The sequence below is a fragment of the Cyprinus carpio genome, chromosome B20 (assembly GCF_018340385.1).
Source record: "Cyprinus carpio isolate SPL01 chromosome B20, ASM1834038v1, whole genome shotgun sequence".
Lineage (NCBI taxonomy): Eukaryota > Metazoa > Chordata > Actinopteri > Cypriniformes > Cyprinidae > Cyprinus > Cyprinus carpio.
In genome coordinates, this window is record NC_056616.1 from 10,418,544 (window position 1) to 10,439,165 (window position 20,622).

General features: G+C 35.7%; 1 protein-coding gene across 1 annotated transcript in view; it reads right to left on the minus strand.

The window, feature by feature from the left end:
• Window positions 1-18,246: 18,246 nt before the first annotated feature.
• LOC109044815 (tensin-3-like) overlaps window positions 18,247-20,622 on the minus strand; it is a 45,635-nt gene continuing 43,259 nt past the window's right edge. The window contains exons 25-27 of the mRNA XM_042746731.1: window positions 20,072-20,140; window positions 19,704-19,733; window positions 18,247-19,604 (exon numbers count right to left, since the gene is read on the minus strand). Coding sequence (XP_042602665.1) covers window positions 19,460-19,604; window positions 19,704-19,733; window positions 20,072-20,140 — 244 coding nt within the window. The 3' untranslated portion in view covers window positions 18,247-19,459. The remainder of the gene's footprint in view (window positions 19,605-19,703; window positions 19,734-20,071; window positions 20,141-20,622) is intronic.

Consider the following 20,622-nt stretch of genomic DNA (forward strand, 5'->3'; position numbering starts at 1 on the left):
CTCTTCATTGAGAGCTAATGCACATGTAAAGAACTTGCCCACACCAAACATGCATACATAACTTATACGTTTCACAACCGATTTATGGAAGGCATTCGGTCCCTGTAAACTATTTTCGAGGCTGGCGTTAAAGTCACGTCACTGAAGCACCAATAAAACGCACAGACGTCAGACCAGAGATTAAACGCTCAAATGAGGATTTTCATCACCTACTTCATAAGAGGATTTGCTTATGTACAAACACACATATCTTTAGCACCTGAGGAAACATAATCTAGTGCTGTGTGAGAGTTCTTTATGGTTGTGCGAGGTCATGAAAGTTTGTTGTGTTTGTACATCATTTACCGAACTGGGTAATAAAAGCTTTATTACTCATCCTTGACCTTTGAACTTTGGTTTCGGTATATAAAATGATTAATTCTTATAATACTAAAAAAGCTCATATTTTGACCTACAGTAATACAGCTTTCAGGAACACAAGTAATGCATCTGACTGCAACTTTTGTATTTAAATATGCCAGATGTTGTAATCATTATGATCGCAAGCTATAATCAGTGTTTTACATGTTCATTATGTCGGCTTAACTGAATACATGATATTTATTGACCACATAACTTGCATTATTTTATAAGCTGTGTATTAATGACATTGCTTTGACACACTCTATACAAATAAACTCAAACTGAATTTAATTGAAAATATATAACTACAAGTGTATAGTTTTGCATGCAGTGTATTCTGTGCAATAATTTGTAAGTAGTAAGTTGATTTTCAATTCCAAACACGGCCAGCATTTGTTTGTGTGTGTGTGTGTGTGTGTGTGTGTACCTGAAAGGCAGAGAAGCTTGTTTTTTGACAATGTCATCATAATACACATACACACACACACACACACACACACACACACACACACACACACACACACACACACACACACACACACACACACACAAACACAGAATCAGTCAGGAGGAAGTGAGGCGACGAGCATTTAGAACATTTCAGGAATCTAAAATACTGTGCCAGTTATACACACACACACACACACACACACACAGACTCTCTCACACACACAGACTCTCTCTCACACACACACACACACACACACACACACACACACACACACACACACACACACACACACACACACACACACACACACACAGCTTTAGAGGCAGGGGTTCTGAGAAATGCTGCTTCACTGCTTCAGGGTCTGCTTCCCTCATAAACACAATGAATTCTGGGAAACTGTGACACCCAGAGCAGAACAGAGTTTGTGTTAGTGTGTTGGGGATTTGATCAGATACACGTTGCTCTATTTTGCACCTTTTTTTCCTTTGTTAAAAAGGATTATGATTAATTGTATTGAATGTGTACTTGTAGTGTACTTCAAATCTTATAAAAACATTTAAAAAGTACTTGCAGATAATTTAATAACCAAAAAAAGTGCTTTAAACACACAAACGTTAACTTTGTAATAATGAAAAATTTAAAGTTTTATTTTAAAAAGTGTATTTTTAATAATTATGTTTTAACATCTTGTGCATTGAAGAAATACACTTAATTTAATGTGTTTATTAACATACTAAACACATGTAAGTACTGTATTATTTTAGCCATAGTTTTTGATATTACATTTAAAGTATATTACTGAATTGCAACTTTGTCATTACAAATGTGTAATTACAAATACATTTAAAAACCATGACGTACAAGTTTCAGTGAAATCCATTAAAGACAACATAACTAATTATGAAATTACATATAAATATGTACTTAAATCCTACTTCAGTGGGTCAAAAAAAAAGTCAAATAAAGTAACAGCAGTGTAAATAGTAATGTTAAATAAAAAAAAATTATTAACAAATTTAACAAAAGGGAGTCAGTTAAATTCATTAAAAAGTAATTTAAAGATACTAAAGATAAAAAAATAAATAAAAAATCACTCTCTTTCTCTTGCATAGTTAATGTGTGAAGATTCTGATCTGTCATTGATGCTCATCTTTGGCCTCCACCCCTGTCCCCCCTGCCCACTTATGTCTTTTCCTCACCCCCTTGGCAAATGATGAGGCATCAGCTGATTTGGTGGAAGGGATTTGATGTTCCACGAAGTCTATTTAAAAGTGCCAATGCATTGCTTTCTCTCTTTCTCCTCCTACTCTCTGTCTTTGGCTTTTTAACTTCAACTATCTCTCTCTTTCTCAGCTATATTATAATATAGGTTTTTTTTTTGTTGTTGTTGTTGACTTGCAAACTAAGACCCGTGTTTTGTCTCATTTTTATCAGTCTTCATCTCTCCGCCCCACTGCATATGGAAAAACCTCACAAAGTCCAACTCACCAGCTATTTAAGTCTCAATCTGAGCTATAAAAAGCCAGAAAAAGTAAGTACCCTGGAATGTATTCATAGACCAAATCTCTGTTTAGCTGATTTTAGCCCCCACTCTTGCTTTTAACATACTCAAATTCATGCACAAACCATACAGACCATATCATGTTTTCTATATTATTTTTCACTAGATAACTTTCCTTACCATATCCCAGCAATGCCAAACTCAGAAGTTATGATCTGGTAGAACTGCAAGACATACAGACCAGCCGTGTCTGTGGATGTTGTACAACTTTGCAAACACTGATGCATTAAGCAAGACTGATTATCTGAGATGCAATGCCTTAAATGCAAACTTCAAATTTAATATAGCTTTTTTGGCCTCCTTTTAACATTTTTCTGGGTGTCTTTGAATGTCTATCTGGGTTTCTAAACATTAGAAAGCATAGTTTTACACTGCGGTTCAGTATGGCTTTTATTTTGACAAACCATGTGTGACTGATGATTACAAAACAGTCCAAATACCAGAGAGCCTTCCCTCTCCTCATTCCTGTAGCTTCAGATGCTAAAAGGGAAGTATGTGTGTGTGTGTGTGTGTGAATATCTGATCGCTGTTAAGTAGACGTTTTGTACAGATCTGAAAACTATTGATGCCACCAGCACAATTCCTCACATTTTCTTGTTCATAAAAGCCCCTCTAAAGATTTAGATCACTTGTTGGTCTGGAACTATTTCCTCTTTCAGCGCCAACTCCATCCATAGGAGAGGTCCTCGCCGTGAGGTAGAAAAGTAGGCCAGTGTAAAAGAGGATATCTGGCATGGCCATAAAAAGATGGACAGGAAGAGAGAGAGCGAGAGCGTGCCAGGAACATCTAATTAGAGGAAGACATAGAAAAAGCCAGAAGAAGAGAGGGAGTAAATCATGTAAGGCGTAACGTTGCAGCTATTTAACCCTTTGAGCGGTACGGTCCCACATATGGGATATAGAACTTTCGGTGACGTCACATAACTGCCAAATTCAATCTGCTTTCGTGCTTTGGCTGGTGCTGAGACACGCTCTGCACTTGTAAGATAATCGCAGTGTTTTTAACCACATAATGTTTATTTTAAGTTTCAGACATTTAAGTACACATAAGTAATAGTAAAACCATACATTTAGAGTTTGTAAAATACACACGGATGTCTATGGAAGCAGCAATAACAATCCATTCAAATATAATTTGCCAACGTTTTTTATTCATATCAGATACACATAGTGTAAGTAACTATAAAGTTTACTCTATTCTTCCCCCAGTTCACCAGCCACTTACCTGCATGTACTTCGAGAGAAAATTGATGAATTCACGTGCTGTAATTACGACTGACAGGACTCTCTGAACTGCAGCGCGAACAAACATGGTGGCGCCCATCTCACTTTATAGATCACGATCAAGCTCATTTATGATGGTTTTTAAACGACTAATCACACTCACTTACACGCATTTGGGAATCGGAATATCAGAGAGTTAATGACATGGTAAGCAAGTGTGTGAATATTTTGAATAAAAAAGGAAAAACTAAATAAAAGCGATCCATCTGTCATACAGTGTTGTTTTTTTAATTGTGAAACATACTGTATTGATTTATGGATTTATTGTGGTTTTGATTATGAATTTATGAAAATATGTATGACTTTTATTTTGAAATCATGTGGGCATATAATGGATGTATATAAGAACAATATGAGGAAGGTAAGTCCAGGTGTGACTATATAGCTTTTTAAAGGGGTCATATGATGTGATTTCAAGTTTTCCTTTGTCTTTGGAGTGTTACAAGCTGTTTTTGAATAGATAAAATCCCTAAAGTTGCAAAGACTAAAGTCTCAAACCCAAAGAGATATTCTTTATAAGAGTTAAGGCTCTCCTAAAATGGCTCTTTCTAACACGTCCCCACATGTCTATGTCACTGTGTGGGAAGATTTGCATAACACCGCCCAAATATTCACGCAAAGAAAGAAGGCATAACTTTTATTCTCGCTGTAGTATTGTTGTCACCGCCGCCATGTTTTTGGAAATGCTGTGTGTTTCGTTGTGAAAGCGAAACTACTTTGTTTGGGCTTCCAAAAGAGGACACAACTAGAAATCAGTGGTTAAGTTGTATTTACAACACTGTTCCAGAATAGTTCAAACCAAATATTCAGATGTGTGCAACGCATTTTACGGAGTACAAGGACTGTTTCCCGGGAGAGTAGCCTACAATGCCGGTGTTCTGACAAATAATGCTGACTCACAGCCTGTAAGTATGTTTTCATATTTAAAGGATTTGCCACTGATGATTCAAACGCGAGTTTTGAGCAGTGTAGAGTAGTGCTTGTTGTTTGTCATTTCACAGATCACAAATGCAGACATGGTTTTATGTTACGCAGCATGATACGCAACGCATAAAAAGACAGTATAAGTCATTATAATCAGTAATTATGTCCCCACTGGATGCTACAAATGCCTCGTTTGTAATGGGTTTTATTAGTTTTGTCTTGTTGCGCCAGGACACACAGAATCACAGTGTTAAGGGGCGTAATATTTCCATCACACACTTGAAGTATTCGGCCTATCATAATGCACTGGATAGCTGGCCAATCAGAGCACACCTCGCTATTCAGAACAATGAGCTTTGTACGCGTTTCAGAAAGGTGGGGCATAGAGGAGAAACAATAATGGACAGTCTGTGGAAAATAATGTGTTTATTTTTTTTATCTTAAACTGCATAAATGCTTAAATTGCATTACACCAAATACACAAAATAATGTTCTTTTTTAGCAACATCATATGACCCCTTTAACACCTTTGCTTTCTGAGTTCTTTGGAAAATGAATAATTTTATTATCAGCTGCTTTTTGTGGGTCATTATTTTTTGGAAAATGTTTAACAGTTCCAAATGTGTGTGTGTGTGTGTGCGTAGTGCATTCACAGTACTGTTTATATATATATATATATATATATATATATATATATATATATATATATATATATATATATATATATATATATATATATATATACACACACACACACACATTGATAAGAATAATATCACCAAATCGGCATATTAGAATATTTTCTGAAGGATCATTTGACACTTAAGACTGAAGTAATGATGCTGAAAATTCAGTTTTGACATAACAGGAATGAATTACATCTTAAAATATATTTAAAAAGAAAGCAGTAATTTTAAATTGTAATAATATTTTAAAATATATCTGTTTTTACTGAATTTTGGGTTAAAATGGCAGCCATTGTGTGCAAATACTAAAAAAACTAAAAAACTAAAAAAAAAAACTAAATTACAGACCACAGTCCTTTGAATGGCAGTGAAAGAAAACTCACTAGATGGGAACCAGGGGCTATAAACCTCAAAAAAATTCTCTAAAAATTCAGTTTGACAGCCCTCATCATTATTTAATGGAAAGTAGAAGCTTGCACATTCTTCTAAACTCTCTAAAAAGAGTAAATGATAATCACTTTTTCATTTGCTTGACTGAACATAAATATTCAATGTGACATATTGTCTACTTTTTTTTCTGGATGCATAAATAGGTTTTAATTTTACCTGTAAAACACATTTGAAAACTTCGAAAGTTCAATTTATTTTAGATACATACAAAAAAAAAAAATATTTAGTGCATGTCAATCTTGTCTACATGAGTGCTGCTACCTGCATGTGTGTGTGTGTATGTGATGAGGTAATGGCTAGTGAGAGCTCTTATCAGCTGGAGAGGGGGACCAGGTGCATTTCCTGAACTCTGGGCTCTGGTGCCACAAAAGCTCCTTTGTCCAAGCCTGTTCCCTGACTCTGCACTAAAGCGGTGGTTCAGCCCGGCTCCTTCCCCTCTCCAACCTGGTCCTTCTCTTTCTGTCTTCCTGCTCCAGAGAGACCAATTAGAGACAATGCAAGTAGGTTAGACTGCCCATTAACTGAGGGCATTGTTAAGCACAATGCCAAGAGGATTATACGCTAACAATAAAACCCATAAGCCGGTACTAGAGTATCACTGACATTGTTAGGCTAAACCAAGAGTGCCATTTTGTTCCTATGGAGCGTGTGAGTGAGTGTGTGTGTGTGTGTGTGTGTGTGTGTGTTGAAGAGAGACTTGCGCTGGGTCACAGACTGCACAGACGAGTTTCTCGTCACTTAAATAGAATCTCTGTGTTCCACTTTTCTATCCTATCTCTTTATCCCTTTCTGTTCCTGGACATCTCCATCTCTCACCCACTGACCTCTGCGCACACAAAGACAGAGTCAGTCTCTCTGCAACCCTGATAATGATGGGAAAAGGGTGATGTAATGCCCCCAGCTGAGGGGTTTTGAGTGAGATGAGGTCGCTTTTAAAAGGCAAACTCTCGTGGGCCTGTCTGGGGGTTTTGACCTCTGACCTTGTGGGTCACGGGTTCGCCCACTATTGAGGGAAATAGGTTTTGATAACCACTTGCCTGGGCATTTACAGCACAAATCCATAAACATACAGCCCTCCTCCAATCATCTGAGGATAAAGCATGCAGTGTCTTGCTAATTTTTAAATGTCTTCATGGTTTTGCCCCTACATACCTCAGAAATGTTGTATAGATCACTCAGATCACACAACAACAGAAAATTATGGGTTCCACCAAAACACTTATTCTGTGAGATAACAAGTAGCACTTTTTTGTATATAAAAGTAATCTTTACTAAGGGTTTTCCTTACATTTTCTTAGAATAATTTATAATCTTATCACATTTATTATTTTACTTCTACTATTTTTTACCTGTAATGTCCTTTGTATTGTGTTGACTTAAAGTAGTCACCATGTGTATCTAATTTTAAAATGTATTTAATTAACCATTTTTTGAATGAAATTAGGAAAATTAAAGTAGAATTTGCAGTGTGCAGTCTGCAGTGTCACATGATCCTTGATCATTCTAATATGCTGATGTTTTATTATTATCAATGTGGGGAAAAAAGTTGTGCTGCGTAATGTTTCGTGAAAACCATGATACTTTGATGAATAGAAGGTTTACAATTAAAACAGCATTTAATTATAATAGAATTTTTAGTAACTTTTAAAATACATTTACTATCATTTTGAACTATTTAATGCATCCTTGCTGAATAAAAGCATTAATTTCTTAACAAATAAATCAAATAAAATACTGACCCTGAACTTTTAAACAGTGTATCAATAACTTGTATCAATTAGTGCATTCATAAAATTAGCCTGATAAAAACACAGAAAATGTCTCTCATGCACCTCTTCTCTCTCTCTCTCACTCTTGTATCTTTCTTCCTGATCTCTTAATTTTTCTCTCTCTCTTTCCCTCAGTCTCTCTCTCTATCCTCTCTTTTTCACTGGTTGATTAGCTGGTTTGCTATGCTCCTTCCTCTCAACAAGCCATTGGCATCTGGGTCAGAACTAACAGCTGCTTCGGATCAAGGGCCAGTGTTGGACCAGCGCTGAGGTCGATATTAGATTTTCATCAACTATAAATCAGTAGTGACAAAACAATGATTACATAGCCATTTAGCTCCAAATCCATTGCCAAAGTAACCACACACCAATCCAATAATGCAATTACAAATCTCCATTATAGACAGAATGTGATGTAATGTAAATCAGCCTACTAATTTACAGTTACTAAACAACAGGAACTGGTGAAATACATGCAGAGTTCAACCTGACTACAACATTTGAAATGCTTTGGGAACAATATGTGCTGAATATGAAAAGATTCTCTCTTTTTTGTCTTGTTTTCCTGTAAATAAATATGTCTATGTAATAAGGTAATATGACTTATGATTTTTAAAAATTATTATTATTATTATTTTGTATAATCATGTACAGTGCTATATATACAGTACCTATATATTTACTTTGAATTAACATTTTTTTATTCTTATTTTGGTTAAGCATATATGTATATGCTTAACTAAAATAAGAATAAAAAACAATCAAAAAGTTATTTCAAAATAAATAAATAAATAAATAAATAAATAAATAAATAAATAAATAAATAAATAAATGAACAAATAAATGCCCCTTCATGACTAAATAATGGTATTTAAAAATGTAAATAAATAATAAATTATCTTAAATAATAAAAAACAAAATAATAATAAGCAAAACAACAAAAATATGCAAACAATATCATTATATATTAATAATAAATAAATAAATAAATAAATAAATAAATACTTTGTTACTAAATAATACTTTAATAATAATAATAATAATAAATTATATTAAACTATTAAACAATAAAATAATAAATAAAACAAAATATATGTAAACGATAACATTTTATGATCATATATGACTAAATTTAACAAATGAATAAATAAATAAAAACAAAACAAAACAAAACAAAAATGTAAACACTGTCCAGCACAGACTTACTGGACTAGGCAGCAGTCCAAATCCAAATTCATTTCAAATGTGAATCAGCAGTTACATCTCTATGTGCCAATATATATATATATATATATATATATATTTATATATATATATATATATATATATATATATATATATATATATATAAATATATATATATATATATATATATATATTTCACAGGTAACCAAAATGGTGGATAGAGACATAGATAACAGAAAAGAGTAAATAAATATTCTTATAATTAATTCAAGTTAGTTAAATTAATAGTTAAATTAATTAAATTAATATCTTGTCATTAGCTTAGTAACATGCTAATGCCAAACTCCACTGTATTCAATTGTGTTAAGTCTCCTGATGAGCTCTACATGATGAGCACTCACTGTTTGTGTTACATGCAGGTACCAACGTACAGGGCTTTAAAACTGTCACTTTTGTTTTGATAAATTCGATTCCACATTCGGTGTTGCCTTAGAAGGCAGCTGCCTATGCATGCAGGCAGTAGAAAGCAAGGCAGCTTTGGAACAGAGCTTGACACTACTAAACCATTAATCCAGCTTACACTGACACATTGTCACACAACCACATACCTTGACACATTGTATCTGAATTCTTCCTCACAGACCCAAAATACCAGAATCAAATTACCCATACCTCATTTGATGAACTGCATCCAAAAAGAAACATTATGAGAGAGCAAAGATAAAAGTAGGAACAAACAGTCCCCAATAATTTACTCACAGAGGGACTCCCTCGTTAACAGTATTGTAGAAATGCTGATGTCATGAAAATGAATCTGTTGGCCTCTTTTTGGCTGAGAAGTGAGTGTGATCACCCTGCCCACCCCCACATACAGGTTCATTAAGTCTCTGTGTGAACTTGTATGAGTGTATTTCAAATCACAGACAATACACAGAGGGACAAGATCACAAAAGTGCACCGAGCATGTGCTTTACAGCACGTAGGCTACAGCTGAAAGGGAACGTGAGAGTGAGCAAGTGACAGCCTAGTTTCTGAGCGAGGACAGGAGAAATTGCTGAGCTCATTGTCACGAGAGAAAGGGCGTTATGGAGGGAATGTTCTGAAAATTGGGGGCGTGTGTGTGCGGACTGTGCACTTCAAAGCAGGAGCCTCTGGGTATCTTAAGGCTCAAAGGCCCGGGTCAGTGTGAGGGCCAAATGTCCACTTGCACATACAAACTCATCATGCTCATCTGAAGTGCACACATGCTTTTGACTTCCTGAAGCATTTTTAATGACAAAAAGATGTTCAAATCAAGAAACTATTTGGTGCTGAATCTAATTACACCATTCAAAAAGCATATTTCTTCACTGACAGCCATTCAAAATTACCCTGACATTATTTGCAAGCAACATAAATGATTAAAAAATAAACTTACATTTATGAATTTGACATACTTTTATCCAGCTTACGTTTTTATCAAGTATTGACTTGAATTGACCCTGTGAATGGACTTTTTAATTCCATGTTCCAATGTGGCGCTAAGGAGCTCTGGCCGGTTGTTGGAGTGTTTCTATGTGATTGCTACAGTGTTGCTAGGCTGATCTGAATGGTTGCTAAGGAACTCTGGGTGGTTGTAAGGGTGTTGCTATGTGGTTGCTTTGATGTTGCTAGGACGTCCTGAATGGTTCCGAAGTGGTGCTAAGGAGCTCTGGGTGGTCATTGGGGGGTTTCTATGTGATTGCTATAGTGTTGATAGGGTGATCTAGATAGTTGCTAGGGTATTTATAGGGTGTTCTGGTTGGTTGCTAGAGAATTCAGTGTGGTTTTTAGGGTGTTGCTATATGGTTGCTTTGATGTTGCTAGGATGTTTTGAATGGTTCTGAGGTGGTACTAAGGAGCTCTGGGCGGTTGTTAGGGTATTTCTGTGTGATTGCTACAATGTTGCTAGGGTGATCTGGATGGTTGCTAAATTGACGTCATAATCCCTCGATTTCCGGTTTTGTTTTGTAGAAAACATATGGAAACACCAGAGACGCTTTAATATGTTGTGCATTTTAATAGACCAGTGACGACCACAGCGAGAAGCATTATAACAGAACTTTCAAATGTTTCTAGTATGATAAAACAGCACTGCTTAACCCCACACCTGCACGACTGGAAGGAGCAGAAGCAGTCGACTGTGGCATAAAAAAAGCTCCGCTGCTTTCGAGCCATGTGTCACGCTCATTCAGCGGCCCTGTTTCACTTTGACGGCTTTCAGCCTCACCCTGCTTCATTCTGCTACGTTAATAAATCATTAGCTCATCCATGAACATGATTTCTGTCGTATTGCATCGAATACACGCCCTCTAGCGGTGAAAAATTACATATTGTGCCTATAAGTCATCTATTATATATATATATATATATATATATATAAAAATTATATATATATATATGTATATATATATTATATTTCTGACTTAAAATGGGATGGAAATATAAAAATCACACACAGATTTACTATAGGCTACAGCAATAATCAAAAGATGAACATTTATTATTAAGCAAGAACACCCATGGACAAAATACAAGACAAATTTAATTTATTTGGCTAAATACATTACAGCATAGTTTACAATACTACATACATTAAAACTCATTTAACAAGCATTTTTTAATTAAAAAGGCACATTTAAAAGTAGCATTTTAATTTAAGTGTATTGAACCATTCGCTGTAATCGCTTTTTATCGAAATAGTGCTAATTCTTGTGTCGGTGCTGTTCGCGGGGGAACTGCGAACTTTAGGCTGCTGCCTCGCATTTCACTCGCAGCTGAGAGAAAAAATAACCCAGCATTAAAAATTACACCTTCAGGGGGTCCTGCGTTAGCCAAGCAACTGCCACCGACTGAGATGAATAACCTCCAGGTATTGGAGACCTCCTTAAACCAAACTATTTGCACAAAATGAATTGACAGAGTAAATATAAAAAGGAGGCTTTTTATTATTATAATTTTTATATTTAATTTAATTTTTTATTTATTTTAGAGCTTTCAAATAGATTAATCGCGATTGATCAAATCCGAAACATTTTATTTTTTTATGACTTATGAGTGTACTGTATATATTTATATGTATATAAAGATACACATTTGCATGCATATATATATATTGGTAGAGCATGCATGGAACTATAGGACCACCAAGCTAATAGGTCCAATTCCAAGGAAACACAAATCATGACTTGAGATGCTTTCAAGAGCATCTGCCAAATGAAAAGTGTCAGTATGTATATTTACATGGACTACTTCTCTTCAACCTGAATGAATCCAATCCAATTTCAGAGTCTGAAAGTTGTTTATATGCAACCAGTGCATTCAATGTGAAATTAATTTCCAGCTCAGTCAGATCGATTGAGGTGTTTACATGAAGGGTTTCAATCGATTGAGACATCACTCTGAGTACTAATGTATTATATGGGTGCATGTAAACATAGCTGTGTAAACCTGTCTGGGCTAGCAAGGAAATTCATTAAGAATGACAGATGATTCACACAAACACTAAAAGTTCCATTCCAAAATACTGAGGCATTTAAGTCACATTACAGTATTCTCTTATGACATCCTCATCATTGTCCAAGCGCCAATGAATGTGACATTACCAGACATCAGAATCCCTCATCCAGCATGCCATCAAGCATTTTCATAATTCATATGGTAACATTCACACACTTCTATGGTTTTTCTGCAATCTGCGGCCTGTCTGAGAGGAGGTCCAAGAATGTGGCTCTGTCATATTGCATGAGGAGGTTGTGTAGTGCAAAAGCATAAAACCCCATTTCCAGGAAAGACGCTCGTTTGGTTCATTTAGAAACCACTGCAATCTGCGAGCCAGACAAAAACACTTGGCGGTTTAAATAGCAAAACATCATCGGTCCAGTGTATTGCTGCAGAGGCCTAACTCATGCGCTTGGCCTCCATCTCTAATTATCACCCATCGCATGCCTCAGCTAATCAGCAACGCCTACGACTGTAAGCCCAAGCGCATTCACGTGTCCCAGCGAGGAATTAAACATGTCAAGTGTGTTTAAGAAAGACATGTGTCATGTATTATACGTTGACAGTCATTAAGAAAATATTTGTTTTGCAGCGATAAACCGATGATCCCTCTCATGACGGCTGTTAAGAGCTTGGCAATATTGCATCTCGACATCGTCTCAAGAATCTTTTTCCCAAATAAATTTGACGTGAGTGAGAATCACCATTTATTCGCTGCTAAATATTTGAGCTGAGATGTCTTTTTTTTTTTTTTTTTTTTTTTTTTTTTAGAGAGGTTGTATATTGAGATTAGGCCTTTTTTTATCCAGTGTGTTAAATTTCTTCTCTTTCTCTTTCTGTTCACCTTTTGACAGCAGGCTTTGTGTACAGACTGTGGGAAAGTTTCCTTTCCTGATGAGGTCATCCCTTCAACCCCCCCACTCCACCAGATCTGTTTCACTCACAAACACACACACATACACTGACACACAGGAAGGAGGTATACAACAAGGTCTTGGCTTTTCGCTTGTTTGTGCACATATATAGGATTGCAATGAAGGTCAAGTGTGGGTTTTGTAAGAAAGTTTTTTAAACGTGTCCATGATAAAGGAAAAAAAAAATATATATGTGCAAGTGCATAGAAATGTACTCTTCTGTATTCATGGTGGTTTCATATGAATTTGAAAAACTTTTATATTATTTATAAGCAAAGTTTCAATGTAATAACTCTAAATATATCATGTGGTGTAACCATCAAGTTAAAAGCAACTTTTAACTTGTTGCTTTTACACCTTACACCTTAAATAAATATGAATGTACAAATCTTAATCATTATTTAAAAAAAAGGTTTTTAAATATGTTTTTCAATGTAAATATTTCTATACAAATACCATAAATGATTCATTCATAAATATTACTATTTTCATAAAGTTTCATAACGTTACACCACATGACATTTCACAACATGAACTAACTAACAAATTATCTGATAATTTAATCTGACCTTGAGACACAATCATAAAAGCCTGCAGGGGTTCAACATGTGATATAATTTCTGGTCATAGCAGTGATCCAGTTAAAAAATAATAATAATAAAAAAAGAATAAATCATAAGAACAGAAACCCCCAAAAAACCTCTCCCACATTTCTCATCAATGTATCAAAATGTGACACAAACTCCCAACCACGTACTGCACGTACCCCTGTCTATCAGATTTCATTCAAATACAAATTTTTTAGCGACCTCTTGCACCCCCAACCCACAAATAATTAAGCTCAGGGTCAAAGTCTGTATCCATACAGAACATACCACCCCAGGGCCACGCTTATGACACGGCCGCCCCTCACAATGTGCCTCTATGGCCAAAACTCACACTCCCGGCGTGATGCTGGAACTCAACGGCAAGCAAAACGCGCAAAACTAAACATTCACAAAAAAACACAGAGCTCCCAGTCGTGACCATGAGTCTGACGAAGAGGAATGCCTGATACACAGCTCTACACACACAGGTCTTTGTTTTATATATGTGTAATACACTCACAGTGCTTAATCAAACTCTCTCGACTGTGACACTTTTCCAATGTGTGTGTTTATGCAAACATGTGGAGACCTGCGGGGTGTTGAGATGAATTGTGTATGTGTGTGTCTGGAGAGTTGCATGACTGGCATTCCTCTCAATCAGACTGAAACCCATAGTGAGAAGGTTAAAGAAACAGAAAAGTAAGTAACACTCACAGTGCTTGTTGTATTTGGGAGGGTGGGCCAGTAGGGGGCACTGCGCTGAAGAAATCCAGCTTCGCTGACTCAGAAAATTTTCTGAGTTTCTTTGTGTCTCGTTCTTTCTTGTTTAATATTCACCTCCACCCCCTTGCCCTGAACCCGCATAAAGGGGCAGTTTGTTTAATCAGTAATCACATCTGAACAAGTGAGACACTATCTTTTTATCCGACCAAACCTCTGAATAAGCAAACCATTATACTACCCTCTCTCTCCAGAGAATACGGTGAGCTCATGCCACCTGCAGTCTACCACATTATGCTGAATCAGTGTCTTTGAGATTGTCAAACTGTGATCCCTTACAAAAATTAACCATGCTTTCACTAGAGTAACCATTGTTAAACTGTGGTAGTAAGTAGTAAGTAACTAAAAAAGTTAATCATGGTTTAACTACAGTCACCATAGTTAGTTTTAATACAGCATTTACAGTAAAACTATAGCATAGTTTTACTAGTTACCATAGTTTAAAGGGATAGTTCACCCAGAAAGGAAAATTCTGTCATTAATTACTCACCCTCATGTCGTTCCCAAACCTGTAAGACCTTCGTTCATCTTCAGAACACAAATTAAGATATTTTTGATTCATTTCGAGAGCTTTCTGACCCTCCTATAGACAGCAAGGATACTACCATGGTCAAGGTACAGAAATCTTGAAGGACATATGAAGGACATCATTAAAATAATCCATGTGACATTAGTGGTTTAACCACAATAAACAATGTATGCTATTCTGTGTCAGACGCACCATGCGGAAAAGTTGTTTATGTTCAGATCAAAGCACGCACATACATCGTGATACTCTCTAAAATGGCGCCAGGGTGACGTGGAGGAGACAAATTGTTGAATAAAGTTGTTATTTTTATTTTCGTTGCACACAAAAACTATTCTTGTAGCTTCGTAAAATTACGGTTGAACCACTGATGTCACGTGGATTATTTTAACAATGTCCTTGCTACGTTTCTGGACCTTGATCGTGTAAGGATCCTTGCTGTCTATGGAGGGTCAGAGAGCTCTCGGAATTCATCAAAAATATCTTAATTTGTGTTCTGAAGATGAACGAAGGTATTATGGGTTTGGAACGACATGAAGGTGAGTAATTAATGACAAAATTTTCATTTTTGGGTGAACTGTCCCTTTAAGTGTTTTGTAGTTAAACTTTAGTAAGTACATACTTATGGTTTTAATACAGCATTTACAGGTTTTACTAGAGTAACCATGGTTTAACAATTATTTGTTTTGTTTGTAGTAAAACTATAGTAATTAAAAACATGGTTTTACTACAACATTTGTAGTAAAATCATAGTAAACAAACATGGTTTTACTACAACATTTGCAGTATAAACATAGTAACTACAAAATTAACCATGGTTCTATTCATAGTTTAACAGTTAGTAAAACTATAGAAACAACAATACTTGTTTTTGTACAGCATTTACAGTAAAACCATAGTAAAAATAAACCATGGTTTAACTACAGCACCTACAGTACAGTATCCTTTTCTTGTCATACAATGTCCCTACTACCTGAGAAATAAATCTTTGTTTCAGACTGTTTATCCAAATAGCATACCCTGGATATGGCTAGCTGTTAACATTCCCATTCATCTCAATGGCAGTTGCTCAGCTGAAGCATGCAGTCCTGGGAGTACACAACTGAATCTTTGCTTTGCTTTGAGGATTTTTTGAGCCAATCATCTCAGTTCTAAATGTCATGATCATGCCATATTAGAAATTCCTCCAGCAGACAAGACAACACAAAGTCTATAGACCTTAGGGTAGCCATATTGAATTTTTGGCAGGAATGAAACGAGGCTGTGAGAGACACGAGTGCAGTGTATTCAATGGACAATATACCGATTATTCAGAAATATTTTTCAGTGGGCAAAAACTACAGTTTTTAAAAAGTTGTGGGTTGCATTGTAAAGACTGTAAATCTATTCCTCACAGCCATGTTTTCATTAGCATTAATTTCAATATGGCATCTAACCAGACTAAAGTCTATTTCATGGAGTTATGTGCTCTTCAAAACATCAACTACATCAGAATTACATTATGGTTTTTGCAAAAAATATTTTCATTAAAGACTTACATGGCCATCAATGGAGAAACTAATAATATAACGTTTTAATAATCTTTTTAATTCTCTGGGAATAGTGAGAATAGTGAATTCCACACCACAAATATAATGACAATGACATAGAGAAGCGGAACTCGAAAGTTGGAATTACTTTCAGAACAATTTTTTTAATTGTTTTTCAACAGAGCTAGAGCATTTAAAGTGGCAGACAACATTACTGCAGCACATAATTAAGATGAAGGGAACATTATCGTCTATTAGTGTGGAAGCTAATAAAGCTACAGTTTTTGTTCTGTGATGTATGAAAGTATGAAAGGGGCTTAGGTAGAGCAACCGTTTGCGAAAAATCTTGCCAAACAAGTTAAAGGCAAGGTAGGTTATTTGGTTCAAAACATTTTTTTTATGTTAATTGAAAGTCACGATAGCAATCAATAAGTTAAGTGGTCTAAATGTTTTATTATTATTATTATTATTATTATTTTATTTATCATCAGTTGAAGGCATAGGACCATAAAATGTTCATCCAATCATATCCCCAAGGGCTACGATAGTCCCTCCTATCTGTCAATATATGCATACTGACTTCTGCCAAAGCCTCTAGAAGTCAAGCCTGCAACCTTTAGCCAAAAAAATGTAACAGTTAATGCTAACGCTTTTGCTTTGGCAGTACGTGGGAAAGGAGAACAGAAGCCATTTTGTTTTTTAATGGATGTTAATGGAGAGGCTTCACTACGCTGAATGAACAGCTTTTTAGAGGAAACAGCTTATCATTTAAAGGTGGGGTATATGTTTTGTTTTTTGTTTTTTTCAAAAACGCTTTAGAAAAAAAAAAAGTTGGGCCAAGTACCAAAACAACCTTGTGTGTCTACTCATGATGGGGATAAGAGAGAGAGAGCTCAGTGCACAGGACGGACATTAGCTGAGCCGAGCAACGACAGATAGAGATGGCGGATGAAAAAAAAACTAAAGAGGAAAATGTCTGCGGAACAAAAGAAGGCTTACGATAAGGCAAGAAGTAGGACCCGTGTAAATATCGGATCAGCTTTCCAAAGCTGGCAAGAACTCAAGGAGCAGGAAGGCCTGTGATTGGATGCCGAGGTTGCTTTGTTTCTTCTCGATAGGTGAGTAACATTGGTTTTGCTTTGTTTCACAGAACTAATATATGCTGTTAAAACACATATATGCATGTTAGAACACAGTACTACCAAAACACATTCGACCTGTATTACCATAGTAACACACATTGCTTTCACTTATTGATGATATCATACGCTCGGCCAGCTGGCACAATAATCGTTGCCTGGGTTGCGTATGTATGTGTGGTGTGGAGCTATCAAAATAGGGGCGTGTTTGTTTTGGTGATTTGAAATATCAACATTGGCTACCAGAAATCATTTACCCCACCTTTAATGAATCAACAGCCTATCTGCTAATCTTCAACATGTTTAACAATACTTTTCGATTGAATTACAGTGTTTTTAGAGTTTACCATGAAAAAAAAATCTGTTTTATAAGAGAAGACACTGACTTTTTGCGACAGGTGATTGGTTATTATTAAGGCACACATGATCCAAGTTAACTAATACAGACCCTCTCATCTCACTATAGTATCATGCTAACATGATGTTGTCACAAAACTGATGATATATATCCTTTTAGCACATTAAATGACAAACACTGCCTCATTTTAGTACCGTACAATTTCTTTAATATTGTATTCTGTGCCTGTATACAGTCCATAAATCATTCATTTACAAATAAACCCATGTGTTAGACAGTACAAGGAAAGTACAGAATAGCTTTTGTGATGAAAACATGGTCCTTGCTTCTTAAAGAAGAAGAAGTAGTGGCACAGGCACATTTGTCTGATTCAGATGAATTCCAAGTGAAACATTTACTGTAAAATCCTCTTTGATCAAGCATTTACGCACTTTTCAGTACAAAAAAAAAAAAAAAAATGTTTACCTTAAATGAGGTGATCTATCAAAATTAGATGGCTTAACTCTCATGCTGCATAGATGAGTAAGAGATGAGTATACACAGAATATGAGTTACATGATAAATATTTCCAAATATATAAACAAATTCAAAGCCAATATGCTTTTTAAGGAAACCACTTGGCATTGACTGAAAATGTTAGCTCGGCACTTATAAACAAATACAGAGATAAACAACTATTGAATATTTTGAGCTATAAAAAATGTTAAAAGTAGTATTTGATAATGTATACACATATATAAAACCAAAAACATTTACATTTTGTAAATTGATATGCAAAATGCTCTTTGGTCTGCATCTTGTGGATGCATGTGCCCAGACACAACATGGAAATGAATCTACATTTACTCCTCAATCATTTTTATTTCCAAACGAATCCGAGGACCTCAGAAATACTGCAAACAAAATAGTGAAAAAGAAAGAAAGAAAAAAAAAAAGGTAGTAAGTTGTTTTTCCTTTTAGGCTGTTAAGTTTGCTTGGGAGCAGACTGTGTTTATGGCAGTGCGAGAATGAGCTGAAGACGTGTGGCGCCCTCTTCTGGACATGTGATGCAACAGTGCTGCATAGATTTCAAAGACTTCCTGTGGAATGGATTTTTTATGCTCGTCATCAGGTGGGACAGTTGGGAATGTTGTCCCGGGCCTTGTGAAAGGGTTGAAGTTTAAGTTTTAGCGACATCCCTGTGTATCTTGTCCAAAAAACTGGGAGAATCCAACATAAAATAAAGTTTCATCCATTCCAATACTGACGTTTCACTGTCTCTACACCATCAGCAAGTAAAAGCGGTCACATAACAGTAGCGAAACAGTAAATTCAGTTTCCTCGTCAACATTTGAAATGAAGGATGTAGAGTCTGTCCCCTTCGCAGTTCAGCAGGAATCTCTGCTTATGATTTTTCTATTTGGCCTTCTGAGAGCCGATCATCACCTTAGAGACAAAGTTGACAATAGCACTGGCGGGCTGCTCGGGGTCGTGTTCGGCAAACAGGTGACACACATTCTCTGTGCTGCTCCCGCTTTTCCTCGCAATGAAGCCAAAGATCCTGTTTTACACACATGCATACACAACTATGAATAAACATACACACTCAAATACATGACTGGCACTACTTCAGAACTGAGATAGCCTGATTAAAACTTACTTTGCAGCTGTGCAGCCGTCCCGTGTCCACCTGTGAATAGTGCAGAAGTCAGAACATCCAACAAAGAATATACAACAACTTTGTATAATGACATGGGTATGACACAGGTATTACAAGGAGAGGGTGACTTATAAGGAATTTAAGGATGTAACTTTTTTTAACATAATGCTTGTAAACATTTTTGAATGTGTTTTTAAACCATACAGAATATGTTTTTTTTTTGAGAAAGTAAAAGGGCATTAGGTGTAGGGTGCGAGTTGAAAAAGTTTGGGAACCACTTGTGCAGTATAAAAACCATTACGCCTATGGAATGTCCCCACTTTTCACAAAAACAAACATTTGTGTGTGTGTGTGTGTGTGTTACGTACTTCCTGTCCTGAGGATCCAGGGCACAGAATATCACTGTGTTGACAGCATAGTGTCTCCTGAAGAACAATCTGGAAACACACAGTTATATTAAAACTCAGGACAACATTATATGTATATACATATATATAATATCTATGGTCTATCTACTATCATGTTTTCCATAAAAATATGTTAATGTTTCTTGAGCAGCTAATCAGCATATCAGAATGATTTCTGAAGGATCATGTGACAATGAAGACTGTAATGATACTGAAAATTCAGCTTTGCATCACAATTAGAAGAGTTATTTTAAATTGGAATAATATTTCATAACATTACAGTTTTTTTAATCAACTAGGCTAAATGTAGCTTTGGTTAGCATATGACACTTTTAAAAAACATGAAAACATTTTACAGACCCCAGAACCTTTGAACAGTTATACACAAAAACAACAGGTGATTATGGAGATTACACAACTTTACCTAAGATTAGCTTTCATTTCCACTACAACATTATTCAGAAAAATTTCACTGACTACAATACATTATCACTAACTCCCCCTAAACCCAT